The sequence below is a fragment of the Juglans microcarpa x Juglans regia genome, chromosome 6D (assembly GCF_004785595.1).
Source record: "Juglans microcarpa x Juglans regia isolate MS1-56 chromosome 6D, Jm3101_v1.0, whole genome shotgun sequence".
Lineage (NCBI taxonomy): Eukaryota > Viridiplantae > Streptophyta > Magnoliopsida > Fagales > Juglandaceae > Juglans > Juglans microcarpa x Juglans regia.
This window is the reverse complement of record NC_054604.1, coordinates 33,863,989-33,878,478: the sequence shown is the minus strand read 5'-3', so window position 1 is coordinate 33,878,478 and position 14,490 is coordinate 33,863,989. Positions and strand designations below refer to the sequence as shown.

Below are 14,490 nucleotides of genomic sequence, written 5' to 3'. Positions count from 1 at the left end.
TACCATAACTAATATGGGTCATGCTAGTCTGCCGTCCAGCATTTATCATTAATTATAAAAAAATTATTCTTTTTTGTTTTGATTTTATTTTAAGTATTTTTTCACATTCTTGATGAAAAAAAAAATACAATTTTACTAATGTCACTTTCTTAACTATTGAATAAATAAAAATAAATAAAAAATTTAAAATATATGAACAGCAAGATTGAACAGTAATATCTTGAGGAATAAACATGTTTTGATGTTGGGTTGCAAGTAAAATGTGATATTTGCAAAAAGCACTTCTTGTAAAATGTGTGCATCATCGTCATCCATGAGACACCGTTATGCCACATGGCAAACCTGTCATGCCAAAATGTGTCCCAAAAGCCACAACTACAAGACCTTAAATAATGCCACGTAAAAAATGACCACATTAGTCTTAAAACCTAAAAAACACAGACTAAATTTAAAAGAACGATTTTTAAAAATAAACCATTAAAAAGATTAAAAAAAAACATAATAAAAGAATACAAAAAAGCAAAAACAAAAGTCACTAGGTACAGACAATTCTTAAATTTTGTAAATTTATCTCTTTTGTTTTTCTAATTTTTATTATTGTCATTTTGCCCTTATGTTGCATAATTTTTCGTTTTTATTGTTCTCATTTTGCCCTTCCACTACAGAAATATGGAAGAGTCGATACAATCATTAAGTGTAGTCTGAGAATAAGGAGTGATTTAAATTAAATAAATTGAGATAGTTTGTAAATAATAAAATAAAAATTAAATTATTTATTATATTTTATATAAAAATTTAAAAAAATTATTTTAAAATTTTAAAAAATTGAATTATTTATTATATTTTATATAAAATTTAAGAAATATATAATAATAAGATAGAGATGAGTTGAGGTAGATTTTGAATCTAAACGAGATATAGTTTGATAAGATTATTTGTCTTTTATTATTTTATTTGATATATTTAAATATTTTAAAAAAATTATAACATCATTAAAAAAAATATTTTTTTAATCATTAAATTAAAAAAAAAAAATTATATGAGAACCATCTCGAGACCACTAGCATTGCCCGACATTCGACAATATAGAATACAGGCGGGCGCCACCGCCATGTTTATAATCGTCCAATCATTAAGTGAGAAATAATTACCTCTCTATCTTTCTCCAATTTTTATTTTATTTTTTTTAAATTATCTGAAGGCTTTTGAAATTTATTTTTTGTTTTTTCTTTTATTTTAAGAAAAATAATAAACACACTGAACAAAGCTAGCTCCACAGCAACAGCAGTATCAACAAGCACAAGCTTCCCCCTCCACCTTTGACTTCGCGTCTTCATGAAGCCTCTGCTTTTCTGAGCTGTCCTTTCCACCTCTCTTAACCTGCGATTCGTTTCGTCTGGGAATCAGGAGCAGAATGGGCTGCGCTTTATCATCGCCCGACAAAGGCGACGGTGAGGTCACTTTATTTTCTCTATCCTGCTCTTTGTGTCTCTGATTTGTTTGTTTCCAAGACTTTTAACTTCCGTTTGGTTTCCGAGAAAACCAACGGGAAACAGCAAATAATAATAATAATAAATCATGATTGAAGTAAAATCTCTTTGTAATTCATTACAAATGAACGAATATTTGGCTGGAAACTATGCCAAAATAGTTATTTTATGGTAGGCATAGTCTAGTGAAAATCTAGGATTTGTAGAATTGCAATTTTGAAAGTTGTTTGTAGTTTCTGGCCGGCATGGAGTACTTTTTTTTTTCCCTCTCATTCTTTTTTCAATTGGTTTAAAGGTTCATTGATTTCTCTGCTGAGTTTTGGCATGCGAATTGTTTGGTTCTGTACATTCTTTGCGTTTTCAGCGACTGTCTTCTTTGTAGATTGAGTGGCTGATTGTGAATCCAAAATTTCAGAATCGAGTTTCTGGAACATTTTTTTCTAAATATAATGTCGAATCAATATAAGGTACTTGCATTATCCATCATAATCATGAAAGAATTCTACAATTTTTTTGCAAAGAGTTAAAGAGTAACAACCAACTATTCTAGTTTTTGTTACTATTCTAAAACCTCCTGGCATACAGCTCCTCAACGAGTGTTTCCCTGCCCGTTAACTATTCCTTAGATCCTACGACAGAAAGAAAGATAGGATCTTTAGCCCTATTTATTGACACTGATCAGATTCCCGATCCCATACCAAAAGGACATGTGGGGTATTACTCTTTGATTGAAGTTTTTGGAAGTACAGACGCTTGCATGAGTGTGGCTGACATTTACACTTATTTATTTATTTATAATTAAAAAGTCCAAATCATGATGACAAAATGTGAGATGAGTTCCAAAGGGGAATGGGCACTGCCACAATGTTTAGACCATTGTTTTTGAAATGAAATGGTTATAAACTGGCATTGCTCTTTTATAAAGGAGCTAATGAACATGTCATCTTCTTTCTTGTCTATGTCATTCACGTCAACACACATGCAGCTTAAACTCCAGTTGGACTAGTAACCATTAAATATTTCAGAACTCTGGTCAATTGCTGTGCTCCCAGTTTATTATTTCATGAAGATTTATAGCTATAGTAACTAGTTTCAGTCATGGTGAGCTAATGACTGGTGCTATCAGATTGACAGTCCTGATTCACACGTTAATATGTTAAATATAGTTTGTAATGCTGAATGATATTCTAATGTGAAACAGGGAATGGGAAAAAGATCCGGAAGCCAAAATCTTGGAAGCATCCTCAGCAAATAACAAAGACTCAACTCATGCAGATGCGGGACGAGTTTTGGGACACTGCCCCTCATTACGGTGGCAGGAAAGGTAGTGTTTTTGACATTTTGTCAGATTGCCCAAATATTTTTCTGGAAATATTTTGCAATTATCTAAGGTTAGCTTGCAATATAACAAAGTTGAGAAAAATAAAGTAAGCAAGTCTAAGATTAATAATCCTTTTTTGGGTATACAATCAAAATTTCATGGTTAGATAATTTTCGTTTATCTATTTATGTATATTTATTACCAAAGCGTATAAGGGGGTTAGTTATGAGAGAGAAACAATTAGAACTGCATTATGTGTTGTGCGCTTTACATGTTATTGAACCCTGCTTCCTTGGTCACCAATTATCTGGCTAAAAAAAAAAAAAAGTCCTTTGTTTCATTTTGTAGGTTTGAATTGTGTAGTTGTTTTGTGAAGGGGTTTTATTTGTTGGCATCTTACTTTTTGGGTTATTTTACAAATACCAAGATGTTTAATTTTAACCACGGTTTGCATAAGAGAGTTTATCAATAAAATTTGAGGTCTCGCCCTTTTATGAAAAAAATGTTTATAAAGCCAGTACAAGGTTATGGGAAAGGTCAAATTGACTATCATTAAAAGGGCATGATGGTGTATAATATGATAGAGAATAATGGCGTTAGATGTTTTTATAGCTGACTCCAAACATTTATGCCTCGTTTGGTTATACAGGTCAAATGAGATGAGATGAGATGAGATAAAATGTTTTGTTGAAAGTTGAATAAAATATAGTTATAATATAATTTTTTTAATATTATTTTTGTTTTGAGATTTGAAAAAATTGAATTGCTTATTATATTTTGTATGAGAGTTTGGAAAAGTTGTAATGATTATATGAGATGAGATGAGATAGTTTGTTTTGTGTAACCAAACCAGCCTAATTGTTGGCTTTGTTATGATGAGTTTTTTTACTTGATTTAATTATTCAACCATATTCATATTGTTGATGGGGACAGAAGGCGGAGTCATAAACTTCAGAACTCAAGATAAGCCTCCCATATGGGACGTGCCTCCTACATTCAGTTGGCTATTGGCATTTAACATCCATAGCAGTCAATCAATTATCTAATATTACACTGTAACATGGTTGTTTCTATTGATTGGCAAATATCTTTTACAATGTAGTTTTTTATAGTAAGACCTTTTTTTATATTTTGGGCGCTAGCAAATACAAGTATCTATCAGATCCGAAGATTATAAACTTTCAAATTCTTCAAACTATGGTTATTTTCCTTTGATTTTATGACCCTAGGAATGAAAGAGGGTTAATAATCTAGTTGTTTGCCAAGTTCCTATGATTTTCTGTTGACCTTGCTCTGGTACCAAAAATATTTTTCTTACACATGCTTCTAATTTTCCACCTGTATAACTGAAATGTGATTATCATTTTCCTGGCCAATAGAGATTTGGGATGCACTTCGAGCTGCTGCTGAAACTGACTTAACCCTTGCACAAGCAATTGTAGACAGTGCGGGGATCATAATTCAGAGTGCTGATTTGACGATTTGCTATGATGAAAGAGGTATTTAATCCATGTTGCTTTCCTTTCTCATAATAACTTCTCCCCGATTAGAAATTTCCTTGGTCCATATGGGGAATAAACTGTTCTACAGAAAACATACATGGCCACTTTAACCAAATAATAACTTAGGGTGTCAAAATCAGTACCTTTTTTCTAATATGGTGTGTCCTTACTTTAATGGTATTATTTATTTTGTGCTGATTTTCTCTTTTTTCATGAACTTTTGCTATCTCGCCTTACAAAACTTATTGCAGGTGCAAAATATGAACTACCCAAATACGTGTTGAGTGAACCAACCAACTTGATTCGAGACGGTTAATACCTGAGAGGAAGATACATGGCGCCGTTTGTGCACAGAGATTGAATGTAAATCATGTACATTATTCTGTTGTACGCATTCAAATCTTTCACAAAGTGTCTTTCTGTTTGCATTCACTCTGGACTCCTTTAGCCTGCTGTAAGTTTCTTCTGGTAATTGAATGAGAATGCAACAACTATTTGGATTTATTCCCAAACAATGGAATTTCTTCTCATCTTATGAATGAAAATACTTTTGGGTCCATGAGTGATTATTTTGATTGATTTAACCATTCTCCGGGTAGAAACAATCATGCTGCAAGTTAATTTGATTTATATTTTATCACCTTTCTTTGGCTTGTAAACTGTTACACTTATCGTTGCTTCTCCAGGCACATTTCCCAGAGTAGAACATACTTTCTCTGGATCCTTATATTTGGCAATGGATTAGGGCTATTACATTACGAACTATTGGTAAACTGGAGAGTAAATATAGAAGGTAGACTATACCAAAAAAAAAACAATGATCCCTAAATTGACATCTTAGGCAAAACTAAAGGAAATATTCTTCAATATAGTTCCTGCATGTATGCTTTCTCTCTTTTAAAGATGTCGTGTCAACTAGGTATGGATAGAAATTTGTGGAGAGTGATATCAAGTTAATCAGAGTGAGTATCTTTACGATTAATGGATTGAGTATTTTTTTTTTTTTGTGAAGTTGGTGAGAAAGTTTGGGTTCGAAGCTCGAAATGCAGTTAATTGTTTTGGATCTAACTCCATTCAGTTCTATAGGCTACAGCAAAAGCCGAAAACATTCTCTTTGGATGACTGGCATTTGAAGAACCATCAACTAAATATTTCTTTATTCAGTGCTGCTTCGCTCAAGTTTTTAATACGTCTCCTCAAACCCTCTTGAAGAATTGACAGAACGTTGCCCTGCTAATTAGGGTCTTTCAAGTTCCCTGCTTTCTTGTTTCCCGCTTTTAACTGTTGGCCGATTGGATGCAGCAGTGTTTCCATATTGGGTGACTTTTTAACTGCAGGAGGCCTGGACTCGTAACCCAATATTTTAGAGGCTACTCATAAACATAGAGAGCTATCTTTCAGCACGGAACAGTACCAACATGAAAGAATCTAGCACTCAGAAGCATGCATGATAATTATGCTCTATTGGATGTGTAGAGTATCTTAGATTATATATGAATAGTTTTTAACTGTTTGTGAATAGTAAACTATCTATAAATAATAGTGAAATAATCTGAAATAATTGTATTTCCAAACAGATCCTTAGTCTGTGATAAACGAAGGGCGACGTGGTTCACACACCAATGGATGTGATCGGAAAAAAGGGATTGATCTCTTCTAGTATGCCGAAGTTTTCGATTTATGCCATACTTTGTTCTTTTCTTTCACTTTCTCTAAATGGAAAGGAAAAGAATTATGAGAATTTTTAGAATATTTTGGCTCTGTATCTTGTGATTGATTCCCGATTATTAATTTGTTTCCTTTTGCAAAGGCATTCATTTTCCCTCCATCTCCGTGTTCTGCGGACGCCGATCGAATGGTCTGGTCTGGTCTGCACGTGCTGAGTTTATGGTTTTTTTCCATTTACATTTCGTGAGACAACTTTACTCTCCCCGTCTAAATTCAGAGATGAGTTGAAATAATTTTAGATGGTTTTATATTATTTGAATAAAATATTATTTCTTAATATTATTATTGTTTTGAGATTTGAAAATATTGAATTATTTATTATATTTTGTGTGAGAATTTGAGAAAATTGTAATGATGAGATGAGTTGAGGTGAATTTCCAACTTTTGATAACTTGTGGATTAAAAAGATTTTTTTTTTCTAATTTTTTTCAATAAATAACTGAATGCAGCAGGAAAAAAAATAACTGAATCCAAACATTGATGCATAATATTCCAAATAATAAAAGTAAATATAAAAAAGGAAAAAAGAAATTAAATTACTTCTGAAGCAAAGCTGCATTAAGAATTACATTCCAAGTATCAGGAACACCAGCGAGACACCAATGGCTGCAATCCACAAAAGCACTGCCTGCGCCGGTATAAATAGAAGGATGGCCATCTTTTCTTAGCTGTGTGAGCAAAGTAATGTCGAGCAAATAAACGGGTTTATACATTCCACTTAACACACTCTTTACCACATCTTCTCCTGGATTTTTGGGGCCTGGATATTTTGATCCCTCCACTGGTTGTGTTTCTGCATGACAATCCTTTGCCTCTGGATCATTCCATTCCTTACCACTGTCAAAGGATCAGGACATGCATGCATCAAACCAAATGACTCACAAACTTGATAATGGTAACATAAGATCAGGACAACTAGCTAGCTAGGACATACATCAAAGATGGATGCATGTTGTTCTTCATCTGAATTTGGTTATCCTTAATTAGATGTTACATAATAAGCTAATGTGTCATATTTTAAATGGCTGGCTAATAAAGCTATATATTAAAGAGGGCTGCTAGAGATACAAAAAGATCTCATAAAGGGAGGAGGGGAGAGGCACGGGGGAGAGGGAGAAAGAAAGAGAAACAAAAATAGGGGAGAGACGTGGCAGCTACATCAGTGTGTAGAATCACTTTGTGAGATTCTTTTGTGTCTATAGTATTTTTATATTTTAAATAGTGTAAACAGTGTCAACCGGTATAACTATGTATCTAAAATAAAAAAGAAACATTCTCCATATTATTATAACAAATTAAATATGGGCGCTTACTCAATATGAGCGGCAGAAACTCCTTGAAAGAAAACTATAGTCTTGGAAGGATCAATGTTTGAGTCGATCCATTTACCCCAAGTCGTTAACCCTATCTTGTAAGCTTTCATATGATCCATCTCTTTCACAAGGGTGTTGCCTATTTGAAAGTAATCCCACCTACAACACAAAATCAACTGATCATCATTAGCTCAGCCTTCTTATTAATTAGGAATAATTAATTTAATTTGCTAGAGATGGAAGTTAATTTTGTCAAAGCATGCACTCTAGCGCTATATATATATATATATATACGTTTGAGAGCGCCCGGTGTGAGTCCACCAGTGGTTGGTGTTGAAGATTAGGACGTCTACTCCTTTCCACTGATCACCTGTACTGATGGAATCCAGCCTCAGAACTCTGCCTACCTTTTCCTTGACCAAGTCTACCAGGAATCCATTTTTCAGAAATATAACTGAAACCCCATATTCCTACACGTATACACACAATGAATGTACATTATCCATGTAAAAATAAATAAAAATAAATTAAGTACATATATACAAGGAATAATACTACTTTTACACTTGATTTTAACACTTCATATATTTTGATTTTTTTTATTTAATAATTAAGGAAGTAATTATTATTGTATTGATTTTTTTATATATTTTTTAAAAATGTTTTAAAATGATAAAAAATTTGAAAAAAAAAATGAAAAGCTGATTTTAGCCTAGTCCACGGGTAGATATGAGCGACAGAGTAGCACCGCTCATATACAAATATAATATGATTAAACCAAGCTAATTGATCTCTTCCCTTAATATTTATATATCTTCTTTTCTTTCTTATATTTTTCTTATGCAAATTAAGCAGCATATTGACTAACATTGGGATTATGAAATGGAGTTAGCTGATAAAACAGAAAATTAAGAAGGTGCCTAACTGGGAATGAAAAAGTGGAGAGCTGCTTCTGCTGGCTTATGGTGTATTCAGAGTCGGGGACTGCGGAGTGAAGCATGCAAGTTAGAGACTGCCAAATATTGTTACTTAAGGAATCCCCCACAAACATGATCTTTTTGCCTCTGTGTCTCTCCAAGAAATCCTGACCATTAAAACTACACATGCACAGCAATCAATGCAGCCAATTTAAAATTCAATACCAATTCAATGCAATACATCTATAGCGTTGATGCAATAAAGTCGTGGAAAACAAAGCAGGTATGGAGATGATTATTGTAAATAACATCATCAATATGCGTTCTTTTCCATATTAATCCTCGATTTCCATGCTTGCAAAATCTCTCTCCTTGAAGACTTTCAATTCAACTTCCAAAGCCAACCAAATCTCATGACTTGCTCAGCTATCCCCGTGACAATATAGTACTATACTATAATCTGGTAATAGTTAATCCACCGTTGATTTCGCTCATCATGGGATCCACGATGGACTAATGACTCCCAATTTAGACATAAATTAAAACATGGATTAATGATAATTTATACAAGTTTCAACAATCTGATCTGCTCTTTCTCTCTATATTTTTTGCTAGAAGCGATTGTTCTCTGCTGATCAAACACTCGGATCAGTTTAGGTTCATCAGTTTCAAATCTATTAATTTACTTTTCCTAACTAGCATGCGCGCAGATCAAACAATCCTAGCTAGCTTATTCATCCTAAAACTTTAGCTTATATTTATACATGATGCTCTGTGAGCAGTACATGAACTAGCACAAATTGATAAAATAGAAAGACCAACATAGCACTCGATCGAGGGGCCGGGAAAGCAAAGGAAAGAAGAAGAATTAGAGGAAGGAAGGAAGGAAGGAAGAAGGAAAGGGTTACCTTGGAAGGTCACAATCATTAGGCTGCCATCTATACTTGAGGTATTCCTTATCAGGTCTACCGTTCTTCACGCAGTCAAATCCTTTTCCGACGAACGGACAACTCGATGCATTGTAGAGAGGGTACGAATTATCAAGAACCCAACTCCCTTCGAAATAATTGCAGCCATGCACATGATGATGGTATTGTAATGATGCCTTGACCAGGGAGCTGAGAGTACTTAGAGCAACAAAAACGTGACCAAATAAACCTAACCACGAAGCCATCGATCTGAGATCAGACGATCGAGAGTCTGAAAATGTGAGATAAAACGTACTGGCCTGGCCGGCTTGACAGGGAAGAAAGACGAGAATGATATGTGTACGTAACGTCTTATTTTGCTAGAGTAGTTGAAGTGGTGGATGTTTTGAACCGAAGAAAAATCTTTAACATGAATTATTAATTAGAAGTATATTTGGGAACACACCGTCAGCGGCTAGAATTCTTAGACAAAATTAGATTAAAAAAAATATACCTCATATACATATAAGTAAATGTCAGAAAAATATAAACGCAACGAAATCACCACATTAATTCTCCTCCCGAAAATAGAATCATTATGCAAGGCAATTAGTTGTTCTTAAATGTTAAATTGGGTCATTTATGATAGCAATTGGTAGATTTAATTTGATGAATGAGATCACAAACTCATTATATATGATACCAAAACATGAAAAATAAGGAATTAGGCAGAGTGTGGTCTCTTATACAGTTTGTCTATAGAAAGTTATAGAAGTTAAGATCATGTTAATCATAAAGGAATTTGTGTATTGGTGGAGCTCCAATTGTGAGTAGTTGACTTGTAATATAGGTTTTTTTCCTGTATGCCTTAGTTACAGTTGTAACTTCGCTTTCATGAATGACTTAATCTATTTTTCATAAAAAAAAAAAAAACATTAAAATAAGGTATGATTAAACATATATGCATATTGTTGCCTTTTTCTTAAGGATGATTCCAAACATCTCAAATTATTATTAACGTTAACAATTTACATTAATTTTCACCAAAGAATATTGGAAATACCACCAAAAGTTTACAATTTTCAGACACCAAATTAAGACGCTAGCTAGCTGAAAAGATCGACTACCAAATTAAAGTAAACAATAATGTTAATTAAGACGCGCGCTAGCTAGCTTTTAATGGCCTGAACGTCTTGATCGAGAGACAAGAATTGCATATAAGAGTTCATTCCATGTATCAGGGACACCAGCAAGACACCAATGACTACAGTCATTTCCCCTTCTCCCATCGAAACCATAAATCGATGGGTGTCCATCTTTTCTCAGTTGTGATAAGGTAGTCACATCGAGCAATGTCACGGGAGTTGAGATTTTACTCAACACATCTTTTACCACCGCTACGGCTGGCGGCAAAGTCCCTGGATATGTTGAACCACTCACGGGTTGTGTTTGTCCACGGCAAGACGTTGTAGAGTTTGAGTTTGAGGAGTTCCATTCTTCACCACTGCTCCATCAATACATGATGAAATTATCCAAAGATATTAGTTTAGTTTTTAATTCTACTCATGTAGTTAACGTGATATTATAAATTAAGAAATGAAGAGCTAGCTAGCTAGCTAGCATACCCGTCATGGGTTGGAGAAACGCCTTGATAGAATACTTGGGTGATTTTAGTATCAATGTTAGAGTCTACCCACTTTGACCAAGTGGTTAGCCCCTCCTTAAAAGCAGCCAGACGATCCATATCTCTCTGTATTTTATCTCCTACTTGAACATACTCCCATCTGCATTAACTTAAAACATTATTAATATATTATATAGTAATCCATATTAATTATTTTAATTAGCACATCATGTAGAAGCTAGCATGACCAAAAGACTGCCTCTTTTTATTTAATTTTTGGATCGAGAATATTAATATTGTTAATCTTACTTACGGTTGTTTTCTTCCTGTATGGAGCCACCAGTGCCAGGAGTTGAAGATAAGCATGTCATATCCTTTCCAGTCATTTCCATTGTTAATGGAATCGAGCTTTAGAACAGTACCGATATTTTCTTTTACAAGATCCACCAGAAATGCATTACGGGAAAACGCCACAGAAACTCGATAGCCCTGCATGCATGCATGCATGGCGCAACATCCAATTATATATTTGTAGACATGAATGAAAACACGATGTATATGGAGACGGGGAGAGTTCACATACATGTTGATTACGCTGATATATCGTTCTTCATGTTGTTATTATTCCCATCCTATATTCCTATATATATATATATATATATATATATATATATATATATATGCTACGTACGTAGTAGAAAGGTCACAATCATAGGCCGGTTTGTCGGCAGGCCGATTAATCCCCCCGTTTCTCTCATATAATAATTAATCCCATGCATGTAAATGATCATATGATCAATAAATTAAAGGTTCTTCTATATAATATTGTCCTCCCAAAGTTTGTAATTATCAATATATATATATATATATATTATATAGTTGCTTGCAACATGACATCATGAGTACTACGTACGGTTAGGGTTGTTAACAGTGATAAGGCTTTGAGCAAAACTTGCGTAAGGCTTGTGCAACTTAAGAGTATTATTACTTGCGTTAAGGCTTGTACAACTTAGACTTATACCTAACATTACTATAAATTAAAATACCGTTCATTTAAAGTAGAGTTGTATCGTTAAGGTGATGTTTCAATTAATAGATCATGTATAACCTGGTCTCACTTGAAAATCCTTCAAAGTATTAATTCATGACTTTCTAACAATCATAAAACCCAAGCTCAATCTGATCTTTTTATATATATATATGCCACAACCTTAAATAATTTTTTTGCCAATTGGTCGGTTGAAAACAGATCATTTGAGAATCAAAAGGTGGTTCCTCTTCGAAGAGCCAGTACTAATTAATTCGTATTAAAAGTTAAAACTAACCTGCAAAGTAAAGATTGAGAGTCCGCCTCTTCTCTGGACAGTGTAGTTTGTTCGGGGCACTGAAACATGTAGCATGCATGTGAGAGATTGCCACTGATTGAGGCTTAGAGAGTCCCCTACGAATAATATTCTCTTCCCTTGAAATCTTCTCAAGAAATCCCGACCGTCGAATCTACGTACACATGAAATCTAAAGATGTTACCATATATGAATATTGGACAGTACTACTACAGGATGATCAATGACTAAAACGCATCACATGAAGGCTTGCTAAAAATTTATGTATATCTGATTATAACAAATTAATATTTATATATATATATATATATATCTAATTAGTATTTTATAAATGCTTAAGCCACAATATTGATGATCATGACTTTAATCAGATTGTAAAACAAAAGAAATCATATCATTTCTGACAGAAGATGGGACGATATTCGATCACCAACTTCTGTCCAATGGCTTCAGACTATCTAGTACTACTTGTAATCATTGATCAAGACTAGTGCCTATCATCTTCCATGCATATACGGTATATTCCTAGAATTAGTTTTGCATTTATTATATATATATATATATATATATGATTTTTCATATATTCTTAGTGTGGTTGTCTTTCATCTTGGCAAAAACTATACAGATCATACTGACACTAAAAATTAAATGCGTGTGATCATTTAGGGACCATTGTACTGAAAGATACAAGACAAAACATATAATGATCATGGGGTACCTCGGCAATGCACAGCCGGTAGGCTTCCATCTGTATTTGAGATAATCATTATCAGGCCGCCCATTTTTTTGGCAATCAAATCCTTCCTCGACAAACGGGCAGACTGCTGTTTTGTACAAAGGATAAGAATCGTCAGAAACCCAACTTCCTTGGAAGAAATTGCAGCTGTCCAACTGGAAATCACGACCCAAGTTACTCGATTGCTCTGCTTTGGCATTGCAATATTGGTGGAGGCATGAAATGAGTAGAAGTAGAACGGCAAAAGCAAAAGAGCAAAAGCTTGATCTAATCCTACGTCCCATGCGTGCGTGCGGGTGGTGAAAAAAGAGATAAAAGAGAAAGATCACTAGAATATGGACTCAGAAAAGTGAAATAAGATCAATGATGAAGAAATACAGAGCTAGCGGTATTGGACAGCTAAAGATGGTCATGCATGAAAAGGACTTGATCGGTTAGGTCAGCATATATGTGTGTTTGGGTTCACTTGAAGACGAAGAAATTAGTTTTCTTCTCGTGCGCGCCCACTCTTTTTCGTTTCTAGTGTACATTGTTGTTGGGACATTGACGTGTGGACTAAATTCTCATCATTTAAGTGGAAATAAATAAAAAAATCATCTAATTGCATTCCATTCTTCGAAGGGAAGCCTTTGTTTTTCCTGCATGTTCATGATCATTATCGTCTGTTGTATGGTTGATATTTCATATGAAATATTGTCGGCAGGGGTTGCACATGATGCATGGTTGTTCCTGGCATCTAACCAACCTTGTAGGTAGAACATCAGCATAAAAAATAAAACATGTTGTAAATTAATTAAAACGAGGAAATAGAGTACTACATCATAATGCATGTCACATGATGATAATTTATATGATCATTTAAAATAGCAGATTATGGAATTTTTCGCCCAAACTCTATAGGACAACGAATCATAAGATGAATATCACTTTTTAAATCAGTAGTACTGTTGTAAAGGCTATCTAGCTGTATATAATTGTTATTAGGAAAGCGATCTTTAATTTAATGATTGCCTTGTAAAAGTATTCAATTCTGGGGATACTTCCACGCATGGATCAATAATAGTTAGGCAATGATTGTATTACTAAATCTATTTTTAGATCATCATGTTCATTACCTTTCTATTGAAGTGGTACTTGTTTAGTCCAAAGGACGATAAACTTACTATAAAAGATATTTGCAACCGTGAATTGTATAATTACCGCGTAACTTATATACATTTTACAATGCTAGAAAACTTGATCATCTAATTATATATCCACTAAAAATGAGTACTTTCTTGAAACTATTAAATGAAACCCATCATATATAAGAAAATGTTTCCCTTCCCAATTTTCCAGTTTCTGTACCAAAATGATCCACATTTTATGAGGTACAGATACAGGGGAAATGTTGCTGAACTCATGATTCTCTGCTCTTACCCTTATCTTTATTAGCAATGCGCTATTAATTCTCTAGTACTGCTGATCTCATCTCTCTCTCTGAGTAGCGTTCCTTTTACCATTTTTCTTTCCAATTCAAAATGGTTTGGTTGTAAGAATTGAGATACTCAAGAATTTTCAGATCTTAAAGAGGAATAGAGAGTACATGAGCATGTACTGAGCCCTTAC

General features: G+C 33.8%; 3 protein-coding genes across 4 annotated transcripts; 1 reads left to right on the top strand and 2 right to left on the bottom strand.

The window, feature by feature from the left end:
* The first annotated feature begins 1,258 nt into the window (after positions 1–1,258).
* LOC121236135 (ubiquitin domain-containing protein 1-like) lies at positions 1,259–4,872 on the top strand. The gene is made up of 4 exons (XM_041132649.1): positions 1,259–1,451; positions 2,692–2,814; positions 4,191–4,310; positions 4,565–4,872. The coding sequence occupies exons 1-4, from the start codon at positions 1,415–1,417 to the stop codon at positions 4,627–4,629; spliced, it is 345 nt and encodes a 114-aa protein (XP_040988583.1). The 5' UTR covers positions 1,259–1,414; the 3' UTR covers positions 4,630–4,872.
* A 1,634-nt stretch (positions 4,873–6,506) lies between these two features.
* Positions 6,507–9,875, bottom strand: LOC121236028 (protein trichome birefringence-like 42). Its single transcript, XM_041132517.1, has 5 exons — positions 9,180–9,875; positions 8,280–8,451; positions 7,649–7,824; positions 7,355–7,513; positions 6,507–6,878 (listed from the first exon to the last, which is right to left on the bottom strand). The coding sequence occupies exons 1-5, from the start codon at positions 9,443–9,445 to the stop codon at positions 6,578–6,580; spliced, it is 1,074 nt and encodes a 357-aa protein (XP_040988451.1). The 5' UTR covers positions 9,446–9,875; the 3' UTR covers positions 6,507–6,577.
* Positions 9,876–10,168: 293 nt separating this feature from the next.
* LOC121236027 (protein trichome birefringence-like 41) lies at positions 10,169–13,404 on the bottom strand. Of its 2 annotated transcripts, none has more exons than XM_041132516.1 (5): positions 12,865–13,404; positions 12,129–12,187; positions 11,117–11,292; positions 10,805–10,963; positions 10,169–10,683 (listed from the first exon to the last, which is right to left on the bottom strand). In XM_041132516.1, the coding sequence occupies exons 1-5, from the start codon at positions 13,079–13,081 to the stop codon at positions 10,356–10,358; spliced, it is 939 nt and encodes a 312-aa protein (XP_040988450.1). In that variant the 5' UTR covers positions 13,082–13,404; the 3' UTR covers positions 10,169–10,355. The 2 variants fall into 2 exon arrangements, with proteins under 2 accessions (XP_040988450.1, XP_040988449.1); XM_041132515.1 differs by having other exon boundaries at positions 12,129–12,300; positions 12,865–13,393.
* Between the last annotated feature and the right edge of the window lie 1,086 nt (positions 13,405–14,490).